The sequence below is a fragment of the Lissotriton helveticus genome, chromosome 2_1, assembly GCF_964261635.1.
Source record: "Lissotriton helveticus chromosome 2_1, aLisHel1.1, whole genome shotgun sequence".
In the NCBI taxonomy this organism is placed as follows: domain Eukaryota; kingdom Metazoa; phylum Chordata; class Amphibia; order Caudata; family Salamandridae; genus Lissotriton; species Lissotriton helveticus.
This window is the reverse complement of record NC_136059.1, coordinates 876,752,084-876,773,896: the sequence shown is the minus strand read 5'-3', so window position 1 is coordinate 876,773,896 and position 21,813 is coordinate 876,752,084. Positions and strand designations below refer to the sequence as shown.

Below are 21,813 nucleotides of genomic sequence, written 5' to 3'. Positions count from 1 at the left end.
TCCCCCCTCGCATAGTGCCGGGTCCCCTATGCAGATGAGGCCAGGTCGCCTATTCCTGTGCCAAAGGCGGTTTCTTCTATCGTACTACCAGGGGATTCTACGGAGCTAGATGATTATAACGTTCTTTCTTGGAACATCGCAGGGCTAGCGGGGAAGTTTCAGGATCCGATGTGGGTGCTGTTCATCAGGCAATTCTCGGATTTGTCTTCAGGAGACTTGGCTGGTGAACTGCAACTTATTTTTAGAGGGTTATAAATCCTTTTTTGTGTCAGCCTTCCCGTCAGTTAGTGGTAGAGCTAGGGGTGGTATGGTTATCTTTACAGCATTAGCTATAAATGTACAGGAATTTATATAGCGCAAATCACCAAGCGGTTTCTAAGCGCTTGCTTGGGGAACCCGTCCTGGTATTCCCCTGTGAGATAACCCCGGCAGGGTATCCGCAAGGTGAAAGCCAGGCATCCCGCCGCGAGGGGCCGTTGTGGAGATTAAGCAAGCTATTGCCCAGAGTCGCAGTGTGAGAACCCGTGAATTGAGTAGGCACCGGAGCGAGAATTGTCAAGTCCATGGACATTTTAGGACTCAAGACCCCGCTGAGCCGGAATTGAACCCAGGTCCCGGGCTGACCTCTGCTTCCAGGTCTGCCTCCTCTAACCAGTGAGCCACACTTCTCCAGATTTTATCTCGGCTGGCTTCCAGTCCATCCTCCGGGGATTCACAACCATAGAGAGTGCTTTTGACGATCACAACCCTGTGTGTGTACGCTTGGAGGGTGGTTTGTTGAAAAGGCAGGCAAGGGTGTTAGCGTCGGGTGAGCTGAGACCCACGGATGGGAGGCACCGCCTTAAGTGGTCCCAGGTGACCCCGGACATATTTTATGAAAAGGTACATGAATCATGTGTCTCTGAAATAGCATCATGTGTGTCCCCTGACTCCCTTGCCGTGGGTGTTCTCAAGGCTTTTGAAGGGATTGTCTCCAAGGTGGGGGCACTACTAACTGTCCACGCACAAAGAATGCTGTCTAGAGATCCTAAGTGGTTTAATTCTCTATGCTCTAAAGCTGCCAGAGAGCTAAAGGTAGCCCAGAAAGCAAACCCGAGAGACCAACCCCGGATCCGGGCCCTCCGCCTCAATTGTAAAAAGATATTGGCAAAGCACAAGGCTGAAATAAAGGAAGCAACATGGAGAGAATTATTAGATCCAAGTTTGTTAGGTAGTGACACAAGATTGTGGGGATTAATTAACAGACCCTTACTCGAGAGGGATAGGGCAGAGGATATAGGCACCAATATAACCGAAGACGAATGGGTGTCTCCTTTTGGGTCTATATTTAAGAGTGCCACAACTCAACTACAATCCTAAGCTAGAGTTCAAAATGAAACCATGATCCCATTCACGCAGAGTGAGGTGGAGAAAGGTATTTTTGGGCTGACTTGTAATAAGGCTCCAGGCCCGGATGGTATTCCACCGGACCTTTTCAAATCAAATCCAGCCCTCTGGGGCCAGATCCTGGTGGCCGTACTTAATGCGGCGGCAAAGGCTGGCTGTCCGGAGTCCTGGGGCACCTCAACAATCGTCCCGGTAATCAAGAAGGGCGATTGCAATAGCACTTCTTGCTATAGACCGATCTCCCTTATTGATTCCGTGGTCAAGGTCGTGGGTGGAGTCGTGTTGAACAGATTGTCCGGGCAGAAGAGAATAGGATTATTTCTGATATTCAATATGGGTTCCGCCCAGGGCCCACTACCTTAGCACAATGCATCAACCTATACATGATCCTCGGGAAGTACACGGTTGCCCGCCGGAGTAAGATCTACATTGCTTTCATGGATCTTTCCTCCGCGTTAAGATTGTGTTAATCGGGGGAAAATGTGGCAGTCCATGAGGGCATGGGGTGGAGGCTAGCCTGGTTGACTTCCTGAGGGACCTGCATAGGGATACCAAGGCAAATATCAGATTTGCGCAGGATCACAGGGTATCTAGGGATTTTGATACTGAAAGAGGAGTACGGCAGGGAGGCATCCTGGCCACGTTTTTTTAATTTATACATCAATGACCTGGATAACATCTTGGTAGAAAACAGGGCTGATTTCCCCTACGTTGGGCGAAGGGGTCCGCCCGTCCTGCTTTGCGCAGACAACGCGGTCCTCCTCGCCAGAACCGCTAGAGGATGCCGAGAAAGTGCCCATAGCGTCAACCTTTTCATACCTGGACGTCCTTTTAGATGACCACCTAAATTGGGGTGCGCTAGTTCGGAGAAAAAGGGGGGAGGTGATAAGAGCGAATACAGCTATTTTCAACTTTGCCGCAAAAATGGGTAAGCGCCCTATCGCGGCAATGCTGAAAATATATCAGGCGAAAAGTGTTGCAATCGCTAGTTACTACAGTGAGTTATGGGGATATGCAGCATCTGATGGTATCCAGGTGGCAGAGAATTTTTTAAAACAGCTCCTGGGAGTACCTAAAGGAACATCAAACTTAATACTACATGAAGAAACAGGGTTACCATTCATTTGTGACATTCTGGCAATGCGCCCACTGCTTTTCTGGTTCAACTGTTGGTTAAATAAAGATCGATTCCTTAACCATCAGTTATTGAGAGAAGTCTTGAGCCTGGACCACATGCTTAACATCCCGTGGCTAAAATATATAAAAGGCTGTTTTGGTGAGTCGGGCGTCCAGACCTTTTTTTAAGACCTGATCTCATTACCGCAGCGCATGTGGAGTTTGTAAAGAAGTCTTTTATCTCACTCAAAAAATTTAATGGAGATGGGGTAGAATTGTGCAAGCCAAGCGTCTGTAAATTTGTGATGCTCAAAACTACACCATCCACGGAGCCATATCTTTTGTTGGTCTCTGTCGGCCCACGAGCGGTTTTTATTGACCAGGTTTCAAATGGATTACTTCCATCTTTTACTTGCTGTACCGAAGGGAAGCCATAGAGGCCAGGTGCTACCACCCTGTGGCTGCAACGGAGTGTCTCCACAGGATTTGGTGCCCTTCATGTTTTTTTTATAGCCTCTATGACTCTCCCCGGTGTTCTTTTTAAAACCACTTTTAAAAAAGTTTAATTTTATTCAGGTCCGCGCAGCCCTTTGCTTTCTACAAATGTTGAAGCCAGAATGTACCCTATTTGTGGTTGGTTACCTGAAATCTTCATTGAAGATCAGAAACTGCATGGAGAACTAATATACCCCCATATCACAGCTGTCATGCCAGTAGCTATCCCCCTAGTGTGTACATGTTTTTTATAGGTGACTGATTTTGTCTATATATATATATATATATATATATATATATATATATATATATATATATATATATATATATATATATATATACACACACATACACACCCTTTTATTCTTATAGGAATGTATATTTATGCAATGTGATCATGAAATATGTATATGTGCTCTTACACGTTTTATCCGAAGCATTGTAAATTTTATGTTTTTTGATTTTTAAAACCGAATAAAGTATTTTGAAATTGGTGCTTGAAGGTTAGAAGATTGCTTGGTCCACTAGAACCCCTTGAAACTTTTTATGTTTCAGTGCAGTTGTAATGAGCAAATATGCAGCTTGACCGTCTATGCTGAACATTGTCTACTTGATATAGTTGAGGATATATGGGGTAGACACCAACATTCTGAATATTTCTTTCATTAATCATTTACTCACGTTGAGATAGAGAATACGTCCAAATTCATGCTAGGATCTCATTTCTTTTTTTAACCAAAGTTAACTGTAATAAATCCCTTTTTATTTTTTTTGGTTAGGGGGAACCCGCTCCACAGCACTTTTATAGAAAGATAGTTATCTCCTTTTAAAGTACATACCAATGTAATGGTACTAGACTGGCATATTTGAAGATACTGTGATGGAAGGAGTCTTAAATCAGCAAGAATAAAGTTTTGCACAATACTCATCAGAGTTATTTTTTGTGATCTAACACTTTTTTTTAAAGAAATTTGGTGACTCTTCTCTAATTGCAACAACATATGGAGGAGGAGGATGGGAAACGTTTCTGGTTTCCAGTAGGTAGTGTTTTCTAGAACCACAGAGCACTGCCAATTTATTTTTGCTCTTGCTGGTCTGCACTTATTCTACTTTAGTATCTGCTAATTTTGCTGCGGAGGCCAATGAGTGATCAGACCCTATTCTGGTAATAGACTCTCCAATATGCGTTCTGTGCTCTTTTCTTCAAACCCAAAAGTTTTGAAAGTCTCCTTCTCAGACTTTATTCTCTGAACCTTTGTCCGTATGAGATCCAAAGTGTGTGGTCTGAAATGGGAAGGTTGAGAATTCTGTTAAGTTTCTGGTTTGAACCCAGTTAGATTGGGCAGGACGAATGACTCCTACCTAGACAATGACTATAACTATGAACTAGGAGATGAAAGAATCAGCCAACATCACTTAATATTTTGAGGGATTATTTACTTGAAATCTTCCATTTGTGAGATTCACAGATGCTCTCCATTACACAGACACTTTCTCTACTTTGAAGCAGTGCCACTGGTGGTTTTCATGAAGCTGAAGATGTGCCACAAACTTTCCAGAGAGTCCAAATGTTAACTCACCTTGCGTAGAATTTACATGGCCGAAAAGCAATAGGGTGGCTCTTCTTTACTGATAAAGCAATGCCAGTCAGGCAGAAGATGTGATCAGTGAAACAAGGAGGGCTGTTGAGAAGGCTAGTATTTTCTAGGTATTGCATTGGAACCACCTTCATAGGTAGAGTAGAGAAAAATATCTCAATGAACGTTCAAGCAAACCTGGGGGGGCGGGGTGCGCATGGGGCATGATTAACTCTGATAAAAACTTTAACATTCCTCTGGCAATTCCCTTGAAGGTACTAGTTTTCCTTAAGATACCTCCTTGCAGGTGGAAATTTATTATGAGTCAGAGAATATCTTCTGACAGGAGTTGAAGATAGCAAAGAAGAGTTCTTTGCTTGCCCGTGATTAGGATTGCATGACCAAGCCCTCTGTGGAGTGGCACCCCTTCAAGGTGCGAGTTTTCCTTATAAGAAGTGTAGAATCTGAATGAAGTTTTCGATTTTCTGTGTGAATACGTTGTCCTATGATGGGTTGACCAATGAGAATAGTACCTGGAAGGAGTAAGAAATATATTGCTACTGGAGAAAGTTCTTCTTGTAGAAAGAGCTGACGTTGGAATAGCTGGAGGAGGAGCAAGAATTCCTGAAGCAAAATAGTAGCAAGAACAAGAGTAGGACAAAAAGAGTAGAAAAAAAAAAAAAAAGCTATGGACTAGAGGAGAAAATGGAGGTGCAGAGGAGACTAAGATGTCCATCACTGGGTCAACTTTGAGGAAAGTAAAGTGTGAGGAGTCTCATAATGAGATAGGAAATACAGATTTGTGAAGCTGAGCCCTCTCTAATTTAACTTCTAGAAGAGCACATGTATAGCAGTCCATCATATTTAGTTCTCTAGGGTCAAGTGCCAATTCATCCAAACTACATCAAGAGGACCTGACAATGCAACCCTTCCAGCTTTTGGGGTAAAAGATAGTTAGTTGCAGTACTGCCTTTGCAAGCCAACAGTTAAGTCTGAGAAGCAGAAGAGCATGAGTGCAAGTGTGTATGAGTATGTGCTACATTCTATGGAGAAATAATCATCTGGTTGAAAGAAAAGTCCTTTACATGAAACCCCAACCAATGAGGGAGGCATCAGTCACCACCACACGCAGCAGAACATTTTGGTATGGAAGATCCTTGGTATCCCATTGAAGGGATTTGGTTCAAGGGTTCATCTCACACTGTCCTTCAAATCGCCTGGGTTCAGTTTCTTCTGACTGACAGCAAAGGAGGACTTGGAAGATACTTCCTCTGTGGAGTACCAGAATGCTTTCATGAGAAGTCAATAATCGTGCTCTACTGCCTAGGAACAGGATTTCTATTCATTTTGAATGAATTCAAAAGGCCAAGCAATGTAGCTCTTTGGTACTGTGCTTATCAGACCGCTTGAAGAGCCATTTATTTCATTATTTAATGGCTCTGTACAGCCCTTGTACACTGTTTAGAATAATGTTGGTGTAAAACATAACTAGCAATCAAGATTTTCTGGCAATTCAAATAAAGAACGGTATGAAGAAGCTAATTAAAAACAAAAGCAAAACATAATAAAAATAACAGTGGGGAAAGATGGAGGAACACAGGTAGAGACAATGTAGCTAAAAGTAGCGGACAACAATCAACAAATGAATGCTCTGAATGGAACGCTGCACTAGGGAATAGAGTGACAGAAAGGGACTGAATGAAAGAAGACCAGGCCAATGAGCTGACAACTAGCAGGGCCGTGTAAAAAACTATTTGATCATAAAATAGGAGCTCGATGTTAGGTAGGGAAAGACAGCAGAATTAAGGGCAGGGAGAGTGGGCGCAAGACTGCGGCAGATGGGACAGAGGGGGGAAGATCAGATTTAGAAGGTAAGAGTGAGGTGCACAAATAATAATTATGAGCTGGCTCAAGGAAGATACGGTAGGTGACACTTAAGCTAAGGAGGGCACTGTGTGAGGCAGGTGAAGACTTGACATGGTAGACATAGGGAAGGAAAAAGATTGGGAGAGGAATAAAATAGAGGGGTACAGGTTGCAAGTTAACAATGAAGAGAAGGTGAGAGGACAAAAGTACATAGTCGAGCGAAGACAGGATGAGGAGAGAGTACACGGAGGGCCCCGGAAGGGGAGACTGCAAGGAGTTCAGCTGATCTCCGATTTCAAACAGATATTTAAGGGTTTGAGGTTAAAAGCAATTTGAAGAGTTGAGGGTTCAGATGTTGGCAGAATCATAGTATGGTGGCATTAGTCCAGAGTTTGCCAGGGTATGAGCTCTATAGAATATCATCAGCTCCCGAGAAGGATAGAGGCTGTGCAAGAGTGGTTTTGAAGATGTAGGTTTACAGAAGAATATAGTCTGCTTCTGAGACTGGAGATAAAGATGGGCTTGGGACGTGGAATAAATTGCTATGTAGGACACTCACTTGAGTTTAAAAAGTATTCCAGCCTCAATAATAACCAGTATAGTGTGATAAGGACCAGAGTGTTGCAGTAAACCTTCATAGATAAGTCTGGCTGTGGCATACAGAACGGTTTTGAGAGGAAAGAGATAATACACTGGTAGGCCACGTTATGTTTAATCGGAATGGGATCAAGGCTTGAACTGCAGTTTTCAGAAGAGCAGGAGAAAAATGTATTCTTTTACCAAGGATCACTGGTCAAACTGAAGTTTTTGCTATTTTATTCAGACGATGAAACAGATAGGGAGGGGTCTAGCATGAATCTGAGTGAAGCTACAGTATGTGAAAATGTTAGAAGTCCAAAACATTTAGGTTAAGCCGTACTGTGTTGCTCTTTTTTGTTTTAGTGAGAGCAGATTAAATTACTTTTTTTGGGATAGAGCGATGATTTCCTCAAACATGCAGGTTTGCACATTTACAAGTACAGATTGGACGGTTAAGAGATCAAATAATGTAGTTTTCGAGGTAGACTGGGTGTTATCTGCGTACAGATGGATTACGTCACCCGAAAGAGGACAGGAGGTTCTCCGTTGTCTGGAGGTGGTTGATGACTGCATGGGGTTAGCCTGCCTTCAACAGCTAGTTGTCGAGGTAGGGGAAGACTCTTACCCCGGACCTTCGAAAGTGTGCTGCCACATCCACCAACACTTTCGTGAAGAGCCAATGATGGGACCAACAGGGAGCACTGAAAATGCTCCTGTCCCACCACGATCAGCAGGTGGGGCCTGTGGGCCAGCTGAACGGGGATATACAAATAGGTGTTCTGCAGGTCCAACTCCACTATCCAGACTGTAGGGTTGAGGCCAAAGCAAAACTGGGCCACAGTGAGTATTTTTAATTTCTCCTTCTAGAGGATGGAGTGGAGAAAGTGCAGGTCGAAAATAAGTCTACAAGCCTCCATCTATCTTGGGGATCAGACAAGCAGTAGTGGGAATATCAACCACGACCTGCACTTTGTGCCACAAAATGGAGATATGGTCCTCCATCAGTAATTGGGGACGGTAGAAGATGTGCCGGGATAGACAGGAAGGGTCTAGCATAGCACCAACGCACAATCTGCAGTACCCACCTGTTTGAAGTAATTGCCTGCCAACCAGGTCTGGAAAGAAAGGGCACCTCGGCCAAAGCCACAATAGGAACAGTGGAACTGTAGTGGCTGTGAGGTAGGGAAAAAAGGCACAGAGTGTGTGCAATAGCCCTACTCTCCTTAAAACTTTCTAAACCGGAATCAGCCTTGTACCCGAAAAGGAGGGTCCAGTTGAAGGTCATGTCCATCAGGAAAAACAGGACTTAGCCTGAGGCATTGCAGCCCGGCATGATGGCAAATGACAACAGAAATGGCAAATGACAACAGTGATGCCAATGCCCCATCCAGTGGAATCTGTCGCAACCAAGCCACAACAAACCATGAATTTTGCTGCAGTGTAGAATCACCTGGGCAAAGACACACTGAAGGTCTTCGGGTACACTTTGGAGAACTTGTACAACTGAATCCTAAAAAGGAGTGAGTAACAACCCAACAAGCAGCTGCCAGTAATTGAATGAAGGGCCAGATTGGCTGAAACCCCCCCCCCCCCCCCCCAAAAACAAAACACGTTTATCAAAAGTTTCTACCCTCTTAGATTCCGATCAGAGGAGTGGTGAAAAATGTCTTGGGGTTCAGGCGACATGCAATAGCCTCCTTCACCAGGCTATCGGGCAAGAATGCTGTGAAAGAAAAGCAGGGCAGGGCGATGGCACCTGACAATTTGACGATTGATAGGGGGGCAGGAGCAAATTTTGGCCCACGATCCAATGAGGCATCTTTCAGTGCAATGGTAAAGTGAAGGGGCTCCAGCGACGTTTGCACAAGTTAACTTCGGTCATGACATTAGTTTTCACCTCCATGGGGTGAGAGGACATCAGCTTCAGGGAAGGTATTGAGACCAATAGCATCCTGTAGGTCCTTGTTATAACTGTGACCATAGTAGGGCTGAGCAAACATTGCCAGTGTATTAGTTATTGCCAGAGTCTGTCCCAATGAGGGAATGCAAAGTGTGCTGCTTCCCTAATGGAGGTGGCAAATCAAATATGGGAAGTGGCGTCTCAGATCGAATTACACAAGACTTAGATAGATGTGGCCTTTGCGGTGGCCACATCCAAACTTTGGAATAGCCTCCCGCTGGAGCTCAGATCTCTCCCTACCGAATCCTTGTTTCGGAGGAAACTCAAGACCTGGTTCTTTTCCAAGATTTAGCTCCCACTGAATCTCTCTGGTATCAGCTGTCTGCAGCGCCGGGGGTAGCCGTGCGCTTTATAAGCTTCAAAATAATAATAATAATAATAATAATAATAATAATAATAATAATAATAATAATAAGAGGTCGGAATGGCATTGGAAAGAACAATCTGTACCTCCTCCTGTGTCGAAGTTTGTATCAGCAAATCTGGGGTCTGTGTGGGTGCAGTGCAGGAAGTGGGTCAAAGTTGAGCTGGAGGCAAGATGGGCAAGGAAGGTCCAACTGCCGCTGAGCGGTAGGCGGTAATTCAGATGGAAGGCCTCTTAGCTTGTTAGGGCCTAAAAGCACAGCAGAGGTAAGGACGCCAAAGCATGGCTGCTTGGAACTTTTTAATCTGTTATGGCATAGCGGAGGACCCACAAAAAATCTGGTTGTGCCAGAACCAGTTGCGGGATCAGGTCCGAAGTCAGCTAACTTTGGGAGCGAGATTGAGAGAGGTCTCCGCACCAGCATCTGCTCAAGCGAATGAGAGTGGTGTGAAGAAGCAGAATGCCACTTCAATTTCTTGTGCTTCTTGTTGGACGCATGCGAGGATTTCAACCACGACGAAGACTGTCCTCTCAAACAGTTTTGACAGCTCCAGGACCGAGAACGGGACCAGAATTTGGATTTGGACGGTGAATGGGTTTTATGATGCAAATGTTTGTGCTTGGTGATGTAGAGATTCACTTTAGGGTTCCCGAGGGCCTTCCGGTTCACCAAAGCACAGTGGCTGCAGGTCTTGGAGTCGTGGCTCGACCCCAAGCACCACAGGCATACATGATGGGGATCCGTCACAGCCATTTGTTTGCGACAGTCCCTAAAGGACTTGAAACTGGTCTTTTTTGCAAGTGACATCCCTTATCTAACGCTTCCTTTTGTATCTCATGCTCTAGGAGTTTTGGTTCTTTTTCTTTGCTAGCCCTTTTCTTTGGCTTGACATTCAGGGGTATGTCCTCTAGTTCTATACAGTATCCATGGTCTATGGTCTAGAGTACCAATCTGTCAGAGGTGGCTGAGCTCCACTCATGGAGAAAAACACTCAGCCTTCCTCCTACAGATATTTGGTGTTGGAGTTTCTCTTTACGTTACTTGGTGGCTGTGTTGACCCTCTGGTGATCTGATCTTTACCTTGGTTCTGCCTCGAAAGGAATGTCTCAGTGATGCTGGTTATATCCAGCGTTTATTTGGACATTGCACACCTGCTGCCTATGTACTCTTGGTAGGTCTCCCACAGATGTGGCTGTGCCATTATCATTCTTCATCTGCTTGAGGGAGTTAATCATTGCTCAAAGCAGACTCTTCAATAAAAGGCATGTTTATGATCAAGCACTATCTTTTCTTGAAACCAAAGACCATTAACAAGGCATATATACATAGCGTGGTACCCATATACGCTTGCCTACATGCAATGCCTGCTGAACCTAGGGCAGATTTAATGCAAGTATCTATTACTGTCTTTTTCCTTGATGACTATCTTTGCCCTTTTCTTGTAGTGATCAGGGAGATGTTGCATTATCTCCTCTATCTCTTACTGTTGCTAGTGTCCATACCTATTAGACGATTTTAGAGTTTACTATTCACCACTGTGAAGCTAATCTCTCCATATTTCTCCCAGCCATCTCCATCATCTTACTTTCCATGTCGTGTGGTGGCCCTATGGACGCTTCGACATTTGCCCTTTTCCTAGCATTTGATACTAGGATAGTCTCTGCCTGTGCATTATTTCTGTACACACTGTCTTGCTTAGAGGGTTTGCGTTTTCTCTCTACTCCGTTACCGCTTTGGAAGACACTAGTTCTTTAAAATCTTCCTTTACCTTGTCAATAATGCTGGGTAGCATGGGCAAAAACCTTTTAAACTTTACAAACCGAAGCAGAGTTTCTAAAAGGAAGCATGTTTTTGTCTGCTCTTGTTTCATATGCACGTCTTAGGTGTTTGCAGCCCTTATTTAACACTGCATTATACATAAAAAGGTCGTCTAGTGGCAATGGTCTATAAGGGTCATAGTCCAGCTCTTCAAAACAGTCTGCATCAAGGTCTTTACATTCAGCTTCCCCTCGGCATGATGAATCTAAAGTGGGCTCCTCATACTGTTCCCCTTCATGATAAAACTGCTCTTTTTCTCCCCACTAGGTTTCAAATGTTGCCATGGAATCTAGTTCAGCTTGGTTCACCTCTTTCGCCCTACTGTCATCTGCTGTTACAGGAATTCAACAAATGCTTGTTTTTGTAAATTAGAGCCACAATTTCGGTCTCCAGTTAACTTCCTTTCCTTCAGGTAGGCCCTCAGGTGAGTCTTGCTGGGACTGCATCGTGGACTGGAAGAGACCGAGGTGGTGCCACCTTCCTAACAGTACTATGGATAAACTACTCAAACCCTTCAGACTTACAGTACTTAGAAAGGCACACATTACAACCTTATGTTTTCTTTTTTAACCAAGTTGTGGTGAAGCTTAGCTCAGCCCCCTCTCTCACACCTGAATAGTGCATTTCCCAACCCACTTGGTCAAACTTCAAGTGAAAAAACCTGCGGCTTCAGTTTTTGTTGGTCTCCCTCAATGTGTGTTGTCTTCATTGATAGCGTCTGCTCTTTGCAGTACCTTTCACCCATCCTTGACCCAGTCTCTAATAATCTGACGCAATGCTGTGACCCGCACTTCTGAACCCAATAGTGGGGGAAAAAAGAGGGACAATGACCATGCATTTGGGTATAGTGGCCATGTATGATTTCATAAAAGGGGGATTGGTGGCACTATCCTCTTACTGGTTAGCATCCAAAAGAGAGAAAGAATAAAAACAAGGACGGCAGAACAATGCACATCATGTGAATCCAGAAAACATCCAGGTTGCAAAACTAGCCGCAACATATATGGCTGAAGTTAGCAGCCTCTACGTTATAAATCTTCTCTCCCCAAGCAGGTATTGCAATACCAGTTCTCAGTGATGTTGGCCCACCATACCTGAACTTTAGCTTTTCAATATGAACTGAATGTGTTTTTATTGGAATCACCTACTGGCTCAAACAAGTGTCAAACACTGCCAAAATGCATGATCTTTCTGGATGCATCAATATACTCTGGCAGCAACCAAACGGGTCGTTTAGCAAGGTTTCATCATACTTTGGTATTAGTACTTTCTATGCTTGCAACAGCCTAAGTACTCAGCACGTCAAAGTTGAGAAAGTGGGTGGAGGATGTTTCTGTGGGAAAAAACTGTGTGTGCATTTGGTCAGGAGGAGATTCCAGACTGCACCCTGCTCATTCACTGAAGGTAAAGAGTCAGCATCCATCCAATCATCAAAAGGTTCTTCTCTACAACCTTTTTCTGGATCATCCGGGTCCACACCATATTCTACAATGCAATATATCTTGTGTGGGCCCTTCTTTGGAAAGTTCCCTACATCACTGCTTGCCTCCTGCTGAATTCAAGTTCATAGTTCTACTGCAGTGAAAGGAGGGTTGAGCAATGCCATTTACACAAAGTTCAGTGACCGTTCAAAGTTCTTATTGATTTTTAAAACTTAACAAATGAAACCCTGGTCAATGGTACATGTTCTGTTCTAGACAAGATTTTTTTTTAATATAAGACACATTGCACTGTATCTAAGGGAGACTTGGAACATCCATAAATATGATTAGATGCACCTTTACGTATGTATATTTTATATTAGAGATGCACTTGAAGCAATGATATGCTGGTGTGCCCGCTTATAAGATTTGTTTCAGTTCTCAAACGGTATTCCGAAGAAAGAGCAAAACAATTGCAGCTCACTGGCATTAAATTATAACTGAAGAATGTAAATCAACTGGAATGTTACTATTATCTTGCAGAAGGCTAAATGTACAGTTAGAGACAACTATAGGTGAGAGCATTTGTTTATGGCCCCTTCATAAAATCTTTATCAGATGAAAGTAAAATGAACTAAAAGAATCCCTCCAAAGATATACTACAATGGTACACAAATGAGCCCAGGGCATCCAAAGTGAGATGCAGGTCACCTGGATGGGAGGCAATCCAATGCTTTAAGGGGCTTACGATACCAGAGGCCTGATTCATAACTGGATTAATTCCTATCCACAATAGGACATGTACAACATTAAAGTCATCCTTAGAGTACCCCTACATCACAGGACCCAGGCCAACTACTTTAGAAGCATACAAGGTATGTACAAGTTTGGTGCCTGTGGGTTAAGTTGGCATCTAATTACTTCTAAACAATAAAGTGAGAGGATTCAGCACTCCATACCAGTAATTCAATATAAAAGGCATAAAGCTAAAAAATAAATAAAAAAGTCATCTTTATATTTTCAAACCTGTGGTCTTGAGAATTATGTTACAGCCAGGACAGAATATACCATCAAGAACCCAAAACACAAAATTATGCATCACTCTGCTTCACATTTTCTTTTAGTAGGACCCTTTCTTACTTACGTTTATAGCCAAAGAAACCTTTAGGCTTCTTATCTTCAAATGGAATAAACGTTCCTATGAGGAAATCACAAATAGCCAATAGCAGAATCACCAGCAAAACAATCTGGGCCTATAACAAATAGAATAAAAGGTAAAATAGTAGATACAGATAACTAATATTATTGAATTCAAATAGAAGATACACACAGTTTACTGCATTATGCTAATACTAAACCACATACGGTTTTTAAATTAATAAAGCATGCATGATTAAGTAGACAGTACAGATCTTATCAGAACTACTTCATTTTGACCATGAAGCCTGCCAAAATTGCTTATTATTTCTGCAATGAGCGAGGTGTGTTTATTTTTTTCAAAATATAATTGCAATCCATAGCATATTTTAAAAGCAGCAAAAACGAGAACTAAAATGTGTTACGTTCACCATATAATTTGTGCTCCAAATTCAAATGGACTTTTCATTAACAACCATGAATACCTTCCGTGATCATGTAGAGGGACAAGGAGCTAGTTATAAGCTGTCAAAAATGAATGTGTGGAGTCAACATTGTGAGTGTCTGTCCCTCTAGTGCAGTGATTTCTACTCTTTAGGGCATCGCTTTTAAACAAAAAATACCCATCGTTAATGCAACTGCACAGACCTGGAAACGATAGAGCAGAGACGCATGTAGGCACTATTCCCAGCACACTTATTTAATGCCTTGTTCTTTTTCCTTCCCGGGACATGCATCAGCTGAGACTTATGGGCGACGTCTGCTGAATTCCAACTTTTGATGCTTTTAGATTAGTAATCTCGGATTAGATTAAGTATCCATCAGAAAGAACGCTGCTGAGGAACTTGTTCGTCTGATAGATGCTTCCAACCATAGATTCCCCATCTTAGAACAGATACCAAAGCAGTACCTACCCACATGTTGAGGGCTCGAGAAGTGTAATCAAAACAAAAAACCCTGTGGGACCAAGCTGGCAAAATGCCCCTCTGCGGATGTCGCGGTCAAGGAAGTAATGCTTGGTAAATGTGTGGACTGAGGCCCATGTTGCAGCATAGCAGATGTCTAACAAAGAACCCCAGCCCCATGCTAATGCTGTTGTAGCAACCTCAGCTCGGGTGGAAGGAGCCTGCAGGCATTCATGGGGTTTCTTCTTGGCCAGGGTGTAACAGTTTTATACACAGTACGATCCAGCTTGACATAATCCTCTAATCCTCTTCTGTATTGTCTTTTGTTTTCATCAAACCGCAAGAAGAACAAGATAATCCGCATGATATACTTAGTTGTGCGTTCACTGTAGGAAATCTAGCTGCAAGAACTAAGTCATTACATCCAATGGCAAATAAAATCTACTCAGATGCTGCTATTCTGTTTCTACCCGAGGAGGTGTAGTGTTTGGATATTTGGGAGAGCAGGGGGGACAGGGAAGAGGGAAGGGATATTTGGGTGCAGGACCCTTCACACTGCTGGGATAGAATGTTCTCTGGAAAAGGTAGGCAAACAGGATTGCAAATTCTTGGGCTAAAGAGATCTATATACCACACACTACTGTCACAATTGGGGGCACATGAAATGACTGAGGCTTGATCGGTCATCACTTTCTTCAGTAAGAGTAAATGTAGGAAGGAGTACAGGAGACCTGTGTTCCATCACAGGTGGACTGCGTCTCCTAATATTCTTGGTGGAAAGGCAGTGGTCTTGACACTACATTCTTGGCAGTGGCCTGAAGATCCAGCCAGATCATTCCACACTGGTCTAAGATGTTTTGATCAACCTCACGATGGATAAGACGTTCGTGGCTCGACGCCCAACGTAAGCTCAAATCATCCACTCTGGCCTTCAGAGATCCTGCGTGACAACTGACTTCCAGAAAGAGTCCTTGCGGACTCAAACCATTCCAAGGCGCATAGCCTCCTGGTACACAACCCAGGACCCCATAAGGCCAGCTTGTTGTAGTACATGATGATCATGTTGTTTGTGGGAACCTGCACCAGCTCTCCTTTGTCCGAGGGAAGGTTGAGAGCCAGAAGGATGGCACAAAGTTCGAATAGGCGGATGCAGAGATGAGATACTCAACTCAGACTGTGAATCCTTTACAACTGTGAATTTAGATGTGGTAGGAAGAGAGGCCTTTCCACAAGTCAGCCTGATGTCCATTTGCTACCTGTGAAGATCCTGGGCTGTCTCCTCTCGGATGCAGTTGGCAAAAGGGAGACAGCCCCTATGCTAAGCCCTCTTTGACACCAGAGGTTCCACTGTAAGGCCTACATGCGCTGCTGGTACACAGACAAAGAGGATGTGAGATGATTCATAGTTGTCCTCAACGAGATCCAGGAATGAGCCCAACAAATGGGATAATATCCTGAATGTTTCAGCTTCAATGCAGCAATTGAAAGGCATCGAATACCACAATGTCCTGCAATAGCCACTAAAATGTGAATGTTCTGCAGAGGCATAAGGTGTGACCTTGGTTAACTGATGAAACCAGGGATGTTAAAAAGTTGACCATCATCCAGAAATGGTTGGGACGGATCACAGTAAGGCCCACTTGAGCAGCCAGTCCGCGAGGTACAGGAAAACATGTATCCCCGACCTCTGATAATGGCCTATAACATTTGTGAACACTGGAGGGGCTGAGATTAGGGTGAAACATAGAATGCAAATTAGAAGTGTTCTGACTCCCAAGGCAGGTATAGTATGTGGGACTGCAACAGGTGTACATAAAAATACACGTACTACAAATTCAATCTCCTGCGTCCTAAACAGAAATAATCTGTGCCAAAGTGGGAAATTCGAATTGTTTGTCCCGAAAGAAGCCATTTAGAGGTTGAAGGTCTAAGATGGGTATGATCCCACCATCCTTCTTGGACACAAGGAAGAAATGCGTTACTTACCTGTAACTGCAGTTATCCAGTATTAGTGTCTTTCATAGATTCACATGCCTGAATCATTCCCCGTCGTCGAGACGGGAGCCTCTGGCATATAAAAAGTAATGTCCTAAAGACATACATAGAAAAGAATAGGCCCAAAGGTCTCACCTTAGTAGCCTATCCACGTCCTTTTGCAGGAAGGACCAAACAGAGCAGGCCCCAAGGGTCCCACCTTGGTGGCCTATCTGGGTCCTTTTGTAAAAAGGACCAAATAAAGTAAAACAGCCAATCAGCTACTACCTCCTTCTAGAACCTTCCTGCCAGGAGCCCAAGTCTCTCAGATTTTCGTACGCACCAAGCTAGTTAGGCGTAAACTCATTAGAGAGAAAGGTGAGCCCAGCCAGGGGAGGCGGGAGGGTGCATGTGAATCTATGAAAGACACTAATACTGGATAACTGCAGTTACAGGTAAGTAACGCATTTCTTATCCAGTATTTGGGTGTCTTTCATAGATTCACATGCCTGAATCAGAGTAGCGAGCAATACATTATGCACATTCTGTATGAACATCAGGTATGAACATGTAGATAATACATATCACATGACTATAAAGCACAAAATGCAATGGCATATAAATACAGTAAGAGAATGTGCATACCCGTAAAGGATGGAGGGATGTAGTAGGGCTCACCTCACTGGAATAGATGGCGAAGCACTGCTCGGCCCACTGCTGCATCCTTCATCAGCTCAGTATCCAGGCAGTAGTGCCTGGTGAAGGTGTGCGGGGACTTCCATGTCGCCGCTCTGCAGATATCCAATATCGGCACTCCAGCGAACAGCGCCGCAGACGTGGACATGGCTCTAGTCGAATGAGCTTTGACTCGTGAGTCTAAAGGCCGTCCGGCCTTGTCGTGACAAAAGGTGATCGCAGAAGAGATCCATCTTGAGATGCTCTGCTTTGTGAGGGGCATTCCCAGCCTTGGTCTACTAAAGGCAATAAAGAGCTGGGATGACTTTCGAAAGTGTTGTGTCTTATCGATGTAGAATTTAAGACATCTCTTTAGATCTAGAGAATGTAGAGTTCTTTCAGCTGCCGTGGTAGGATTCGGAAAGAACGATCTAAGCACCACTGGTTCATTAAGATGGAAGTCCGAGGGGACTTTTGGAATGAAGCGAGGGTTAGTCCTCAGAATGACTCTGTCCTCTCTGAATTGAAGAAAAGGATCCTGGATGGATAGAGCCTGCAATTCACTGACCCTTCTGGCAGAGGTTAGTGCCAGGAGGAGGGCCGTTTTCCAAGAGAGGAACTTGATCTCTGCCTTATGGATGGGTTCGAAGGGATGCTTCATTAGTTGATGAAGAACCACATTGAGGTGCCACGATGGAGGAATAGGCCGAGGTCGTGGCAAGGACCTGAATAGACCTTTTAGGAATTGTTTGATGAGCCTGTCCGCCCACAAAGATGGGCCTGCAGCCGTCCTTGTGAACCTTGAAATCGCCGCTAGATGCACTTTGATGGATGTATGCGCAAGGCCTGACTGCGCAAGGTGTAACAGGTATGGTAGCAGCTGCTGTGGAGTGGCATGGAAGGGGTGCAAGCCTTGATCCACACACCAGGAACAGAATCGCTTCCATTTTAGTGAGTAGGTTTTGTTAGTGCTGACCGCTCTAGCTTTCTTAAGGACATCTCTGCAATCCTGCGGGATGTTCAGATGGCTGAATTCGCGGTATTCAGGAGCCAGGCTGATAACTTCAGAGAGCTCAGGTTCGGGTGGAGAACCTGCCCTTGAGACATCGTGATCAGGGCCGGAAACTGCTGCAGGCGAAGAGGGGGCCGGGCAGAGAGGCGATGAAGCTCCGTGAACCAGTGCTGCCTCGGCCAGGACGGAGCAATGAGGATCAGAGGGCAGGGTTCCGATTTCATCTTCCTGAGAACCCTGGGTATCAGTGGGAATGGCGGAAAGGCGTACGCAAAGACGTTGCGCCATGCGATGGAAAATGCATTCCCGAGGGTCCCTGAGTGGTGATGCCTGCTTGCGAAGCTTGGGCATTTGGCGTTCTCTCTGGTGGCAAAGAGGTCTATGTTCGGGGTGCCCCACTCCTGGAAGATACTGTCCAGCACCTCCCTGTCCAGTTCCCATTCGTGGGAAGGAGACTTCTCCCTGCTCAGTGCGTCCGCCAAGACGTTGTCTTTGCCCGGGACGTACTCCGCTTTCAACGCTATTCCATGTGCCAGAAGCCAGTTCCAGATTCCTAGCGATTCTCGAGATAACGAGATGGAACGCGTCCCCCCCTGTTTGTTCAGGTAGTGCATCGTCGTGGTGTTGTCCGTCCTGACGAGCACTGGGGAGTGACGAATGCGTGGAAGAAACGCCTGTAGAGCTAGGAAACCGCCCGTAACTCCAACAGATTGATTTGGAGCTTGGTTTCCTGTGTCGTCCATTTGCCGTTGATCTGGAGTTCCTGGAGGACTGCTCCCCAGCCTTCCAGGGACGCATCCGTAGTTATTACGTGTGGCTCTGCTGGGAGCAGGAACGGCAGACCTTTTGACAGATGGTGGAGAGATGTCCACCATTGCAAATGATTGATAATGGGTCAAGTGACTCGTATGCGGTCCTCGAAAGAACCTGTGGCTTGAGTCCATTGCTTTGTCAGTGCCTCCTGAAGTGGACGCATTTTTAGGCGGCAGTGTGGAATGAGCAGTATGCATGAAGACATCATGCCAAGGAGGGACTTGAACGTGCGGACCGGAAGAGTCTTCCGCGAAGCCACTGCCTTGGCCAAGGAGAAGAGTTTGATTTTTCTCTCCTGAGAGGGGAAAGCCTTGACAGGGTACGTGTCCAGAGTCGCTCCAAGGAACGTGATGACCTTGGTGGGTTCCAGAGTTGACTTGGCGGTGTTGAGGGTCAGTCCTAGGCGGTGGAAAATATCCAGACAGGTGCTGGAGGATGAAGCTGCGGCGGCCGCCGTCGGTGCCTTCACCAGCCAGTCGTCCAGGTATGGAAACACCTGGTGGCCTTGTTGACGAAGAAATGCTGCCACTGGTGATAGGCATTTGGTAAAGATCCTCGGGGCCGATTTGAGGCCAAATGGAAGGACCCGAAATTGGTAGTGCCGTCCTGCTACCGCAAACCTGAGGAACTTCCTGTGCCCTTTGAGAATAGGTATATGGTAGTAGGCGTCCTGGAGGTCTAAGGACGTCATGTAGTCCCCTTTCTCCAGCAGACCAAGGATTTCTTGCAGAGTCACCATACGAAACGATTGTTTCTTTAGGAACACGTTGAGTGCCCTGAGATCCAGGATTGGTCGCCATTTCTTTCCTTTTTGGTGGATTAGGAAGAAGTGAGAGTAGAAACCCTGATTCTTGTGGGCCCGTGGAACTCTATCGCTCCCTTCTGCAGCATGGAAGCTATTTCCTGAAGAAGTAATCGTAGGTGCCTGTGTGATCGCTGGCACGGTGGCGTTGTTGGGGGGATAGAGGTGAATTCTAGGGAATGTCCAAATCGAATGAGTTGGAGTACCCACCGATCCGTTGTTATAGTTTGCCAATTGCGATGGAAGTATTTCAGTTTCCCTCCAAGTCTTAAAGAATGTAGTGGTGGAGGGGCTAGCGAGGGAGACAAGTCATTGTCTGTTGCCAGCAGGTCGTTTTTGGCCTCTTCCTCGGTAATTGGACTTGCCGTAGGAAGACTGTCGTCCTTGTTGAGGTTGTCGCTGTTGAAACTGCGGCTTGGACTGTGAATATGTGTACGAAGACCGATTCTGATAGGAACCTTTGTATGCAGGTTGGCCTCTTCCCCGGTTGCCACGAAAGGACTGGGTCCGGAATTGTAAAGTACCCAGAGCCTTGGCAGTATCCGTGTCCTTTTTTATGGTGGTAAGGGCCGCGTCAATCTGTTCCCCAAACAGATGCTGGCCATCGTAAGGCATATCTAATATCCTGGTTTGCACCTCCTGGCGGAAAGTGGTGGCCTTGAGCCAGCCCTGTCGCCTCAGGACTGCAGCCCCTGCCAGTTGCCGGAAACCAGTCATGGCGGCATCAATGGCACAATCGATGAGCTCTGAGGCAGAGGTCTGTCCTTCCAAGAGAAGTGAATGTGCCTCCTCTCTGACATCCTCCGGCAGATTTGAAAGATAGGGTGCAATGTCCGCCCAGAGTTGGCGATTGTAAAGGCCCAGGAGGGCTATTGAATTAGCCACTTTGACCGTCATGGCCGAAGTGGTAGTAAAGCGTTTGCCAACGGCATCCAGTTTCCTGCCCTCCTTATCAGGTGGCGTCGATAGAGGCGAGGCTGGAGTTCGAGAGTTCTTCTGCGCCGCTTGAGTCACCACGGAATCTGGTTTGGGGTGACCGGTCAGGCATGCCGGTGCCGTGGAGGTGGCCTTGTATTTCTTATCAAGCCTGGGCACCACCACCTGTATAGAAGCAGGTGCTTGCATGATTTGTTTGCCCTGCTTCCAAATGTATTCAATTATGGGGATTGATCTTGAAGTCTTCCTAGTGGGCTCCTTGAAGTCATAAAGGAAGCATTCAGTTTCCTGAGTTTCCATGGACATATGGAACCTCTTGGCAGCCCGCTCAATGATGTTGTGGAATCCACCGATGTCTGCGGGTGGAGACTCTGAGGTCTGTGGATCCGGAGAGGCTGGAGAATGTGCCACATAATCTTGGTCTGCATCCGGGTCCGACTGGTCGTCATCGACTTCACCTTCCTCCTGTTCCCTCTCCTCATCTTCAGATGAGGGAGCGTCCTGAATTGGTACGTGTCTTCTCAATGACCAGGTGAGTTGGTCTATGGCGAGATGAAGGAGCTGGCGCCTGTGCAGCTGGAGGTGCTGACGCAGAATGTTTCTCCGGGAACCTTTCCTTATAATCCTGGATGAGGAATTGTAGGTCTGAGACGATGGATGCGGGGAGACACACCATAGGAGTAACCTGTGTCTGGGATGGAGGTTGGACCTGTTGTTGTAGAAGGTCTTCCTCCTCTTCCGGCTCCTCGTCTGTGGTTTGGCATTTCAGGACTAGGTCCGATGGACTAGTAGCCTGCGTAAAGGAGTCCTCGTCCGACTCCTGACCTTGTAGTAGATAGGCTGGAGGAAGTTGTTGTATCCTACCGGGCGAGGTCTGCTGCGGCGTAATAGGCCGTTTAGTAATTTTCACAGTGACATGGCTCACTTGCGGTGGAAAGGCATCCATGGCGTGGGATAGGAGTGCAGACTCCTTCCA

At 45.4% G+C, this 21,813-nt stretch overlaps 1 protein-coding gene across 1 annotated transcript in view; it reads right to left on the bottom strand.

The window, feature by feature from the left end:
- Positions 1 to 21,813, bottom strand: part of SLC12A2 (solute carrier family 12 member 2) — a 439,949-nt gene that overhangs the window by 217,052 nt on the left and 201,084 nt on the right. Inside the window, exon 7 of the mRNA XM_078675608.1 lies at positions 13,728 to 13,836. Within this exon, the coding sequence (XP_078531734.1) occupies positions 13,728 to 13,836 (109 nt within the window). The remainder of the gene's footprint in view (positions 1 to 13,727; positions 13,837 to 21,813) is intronic.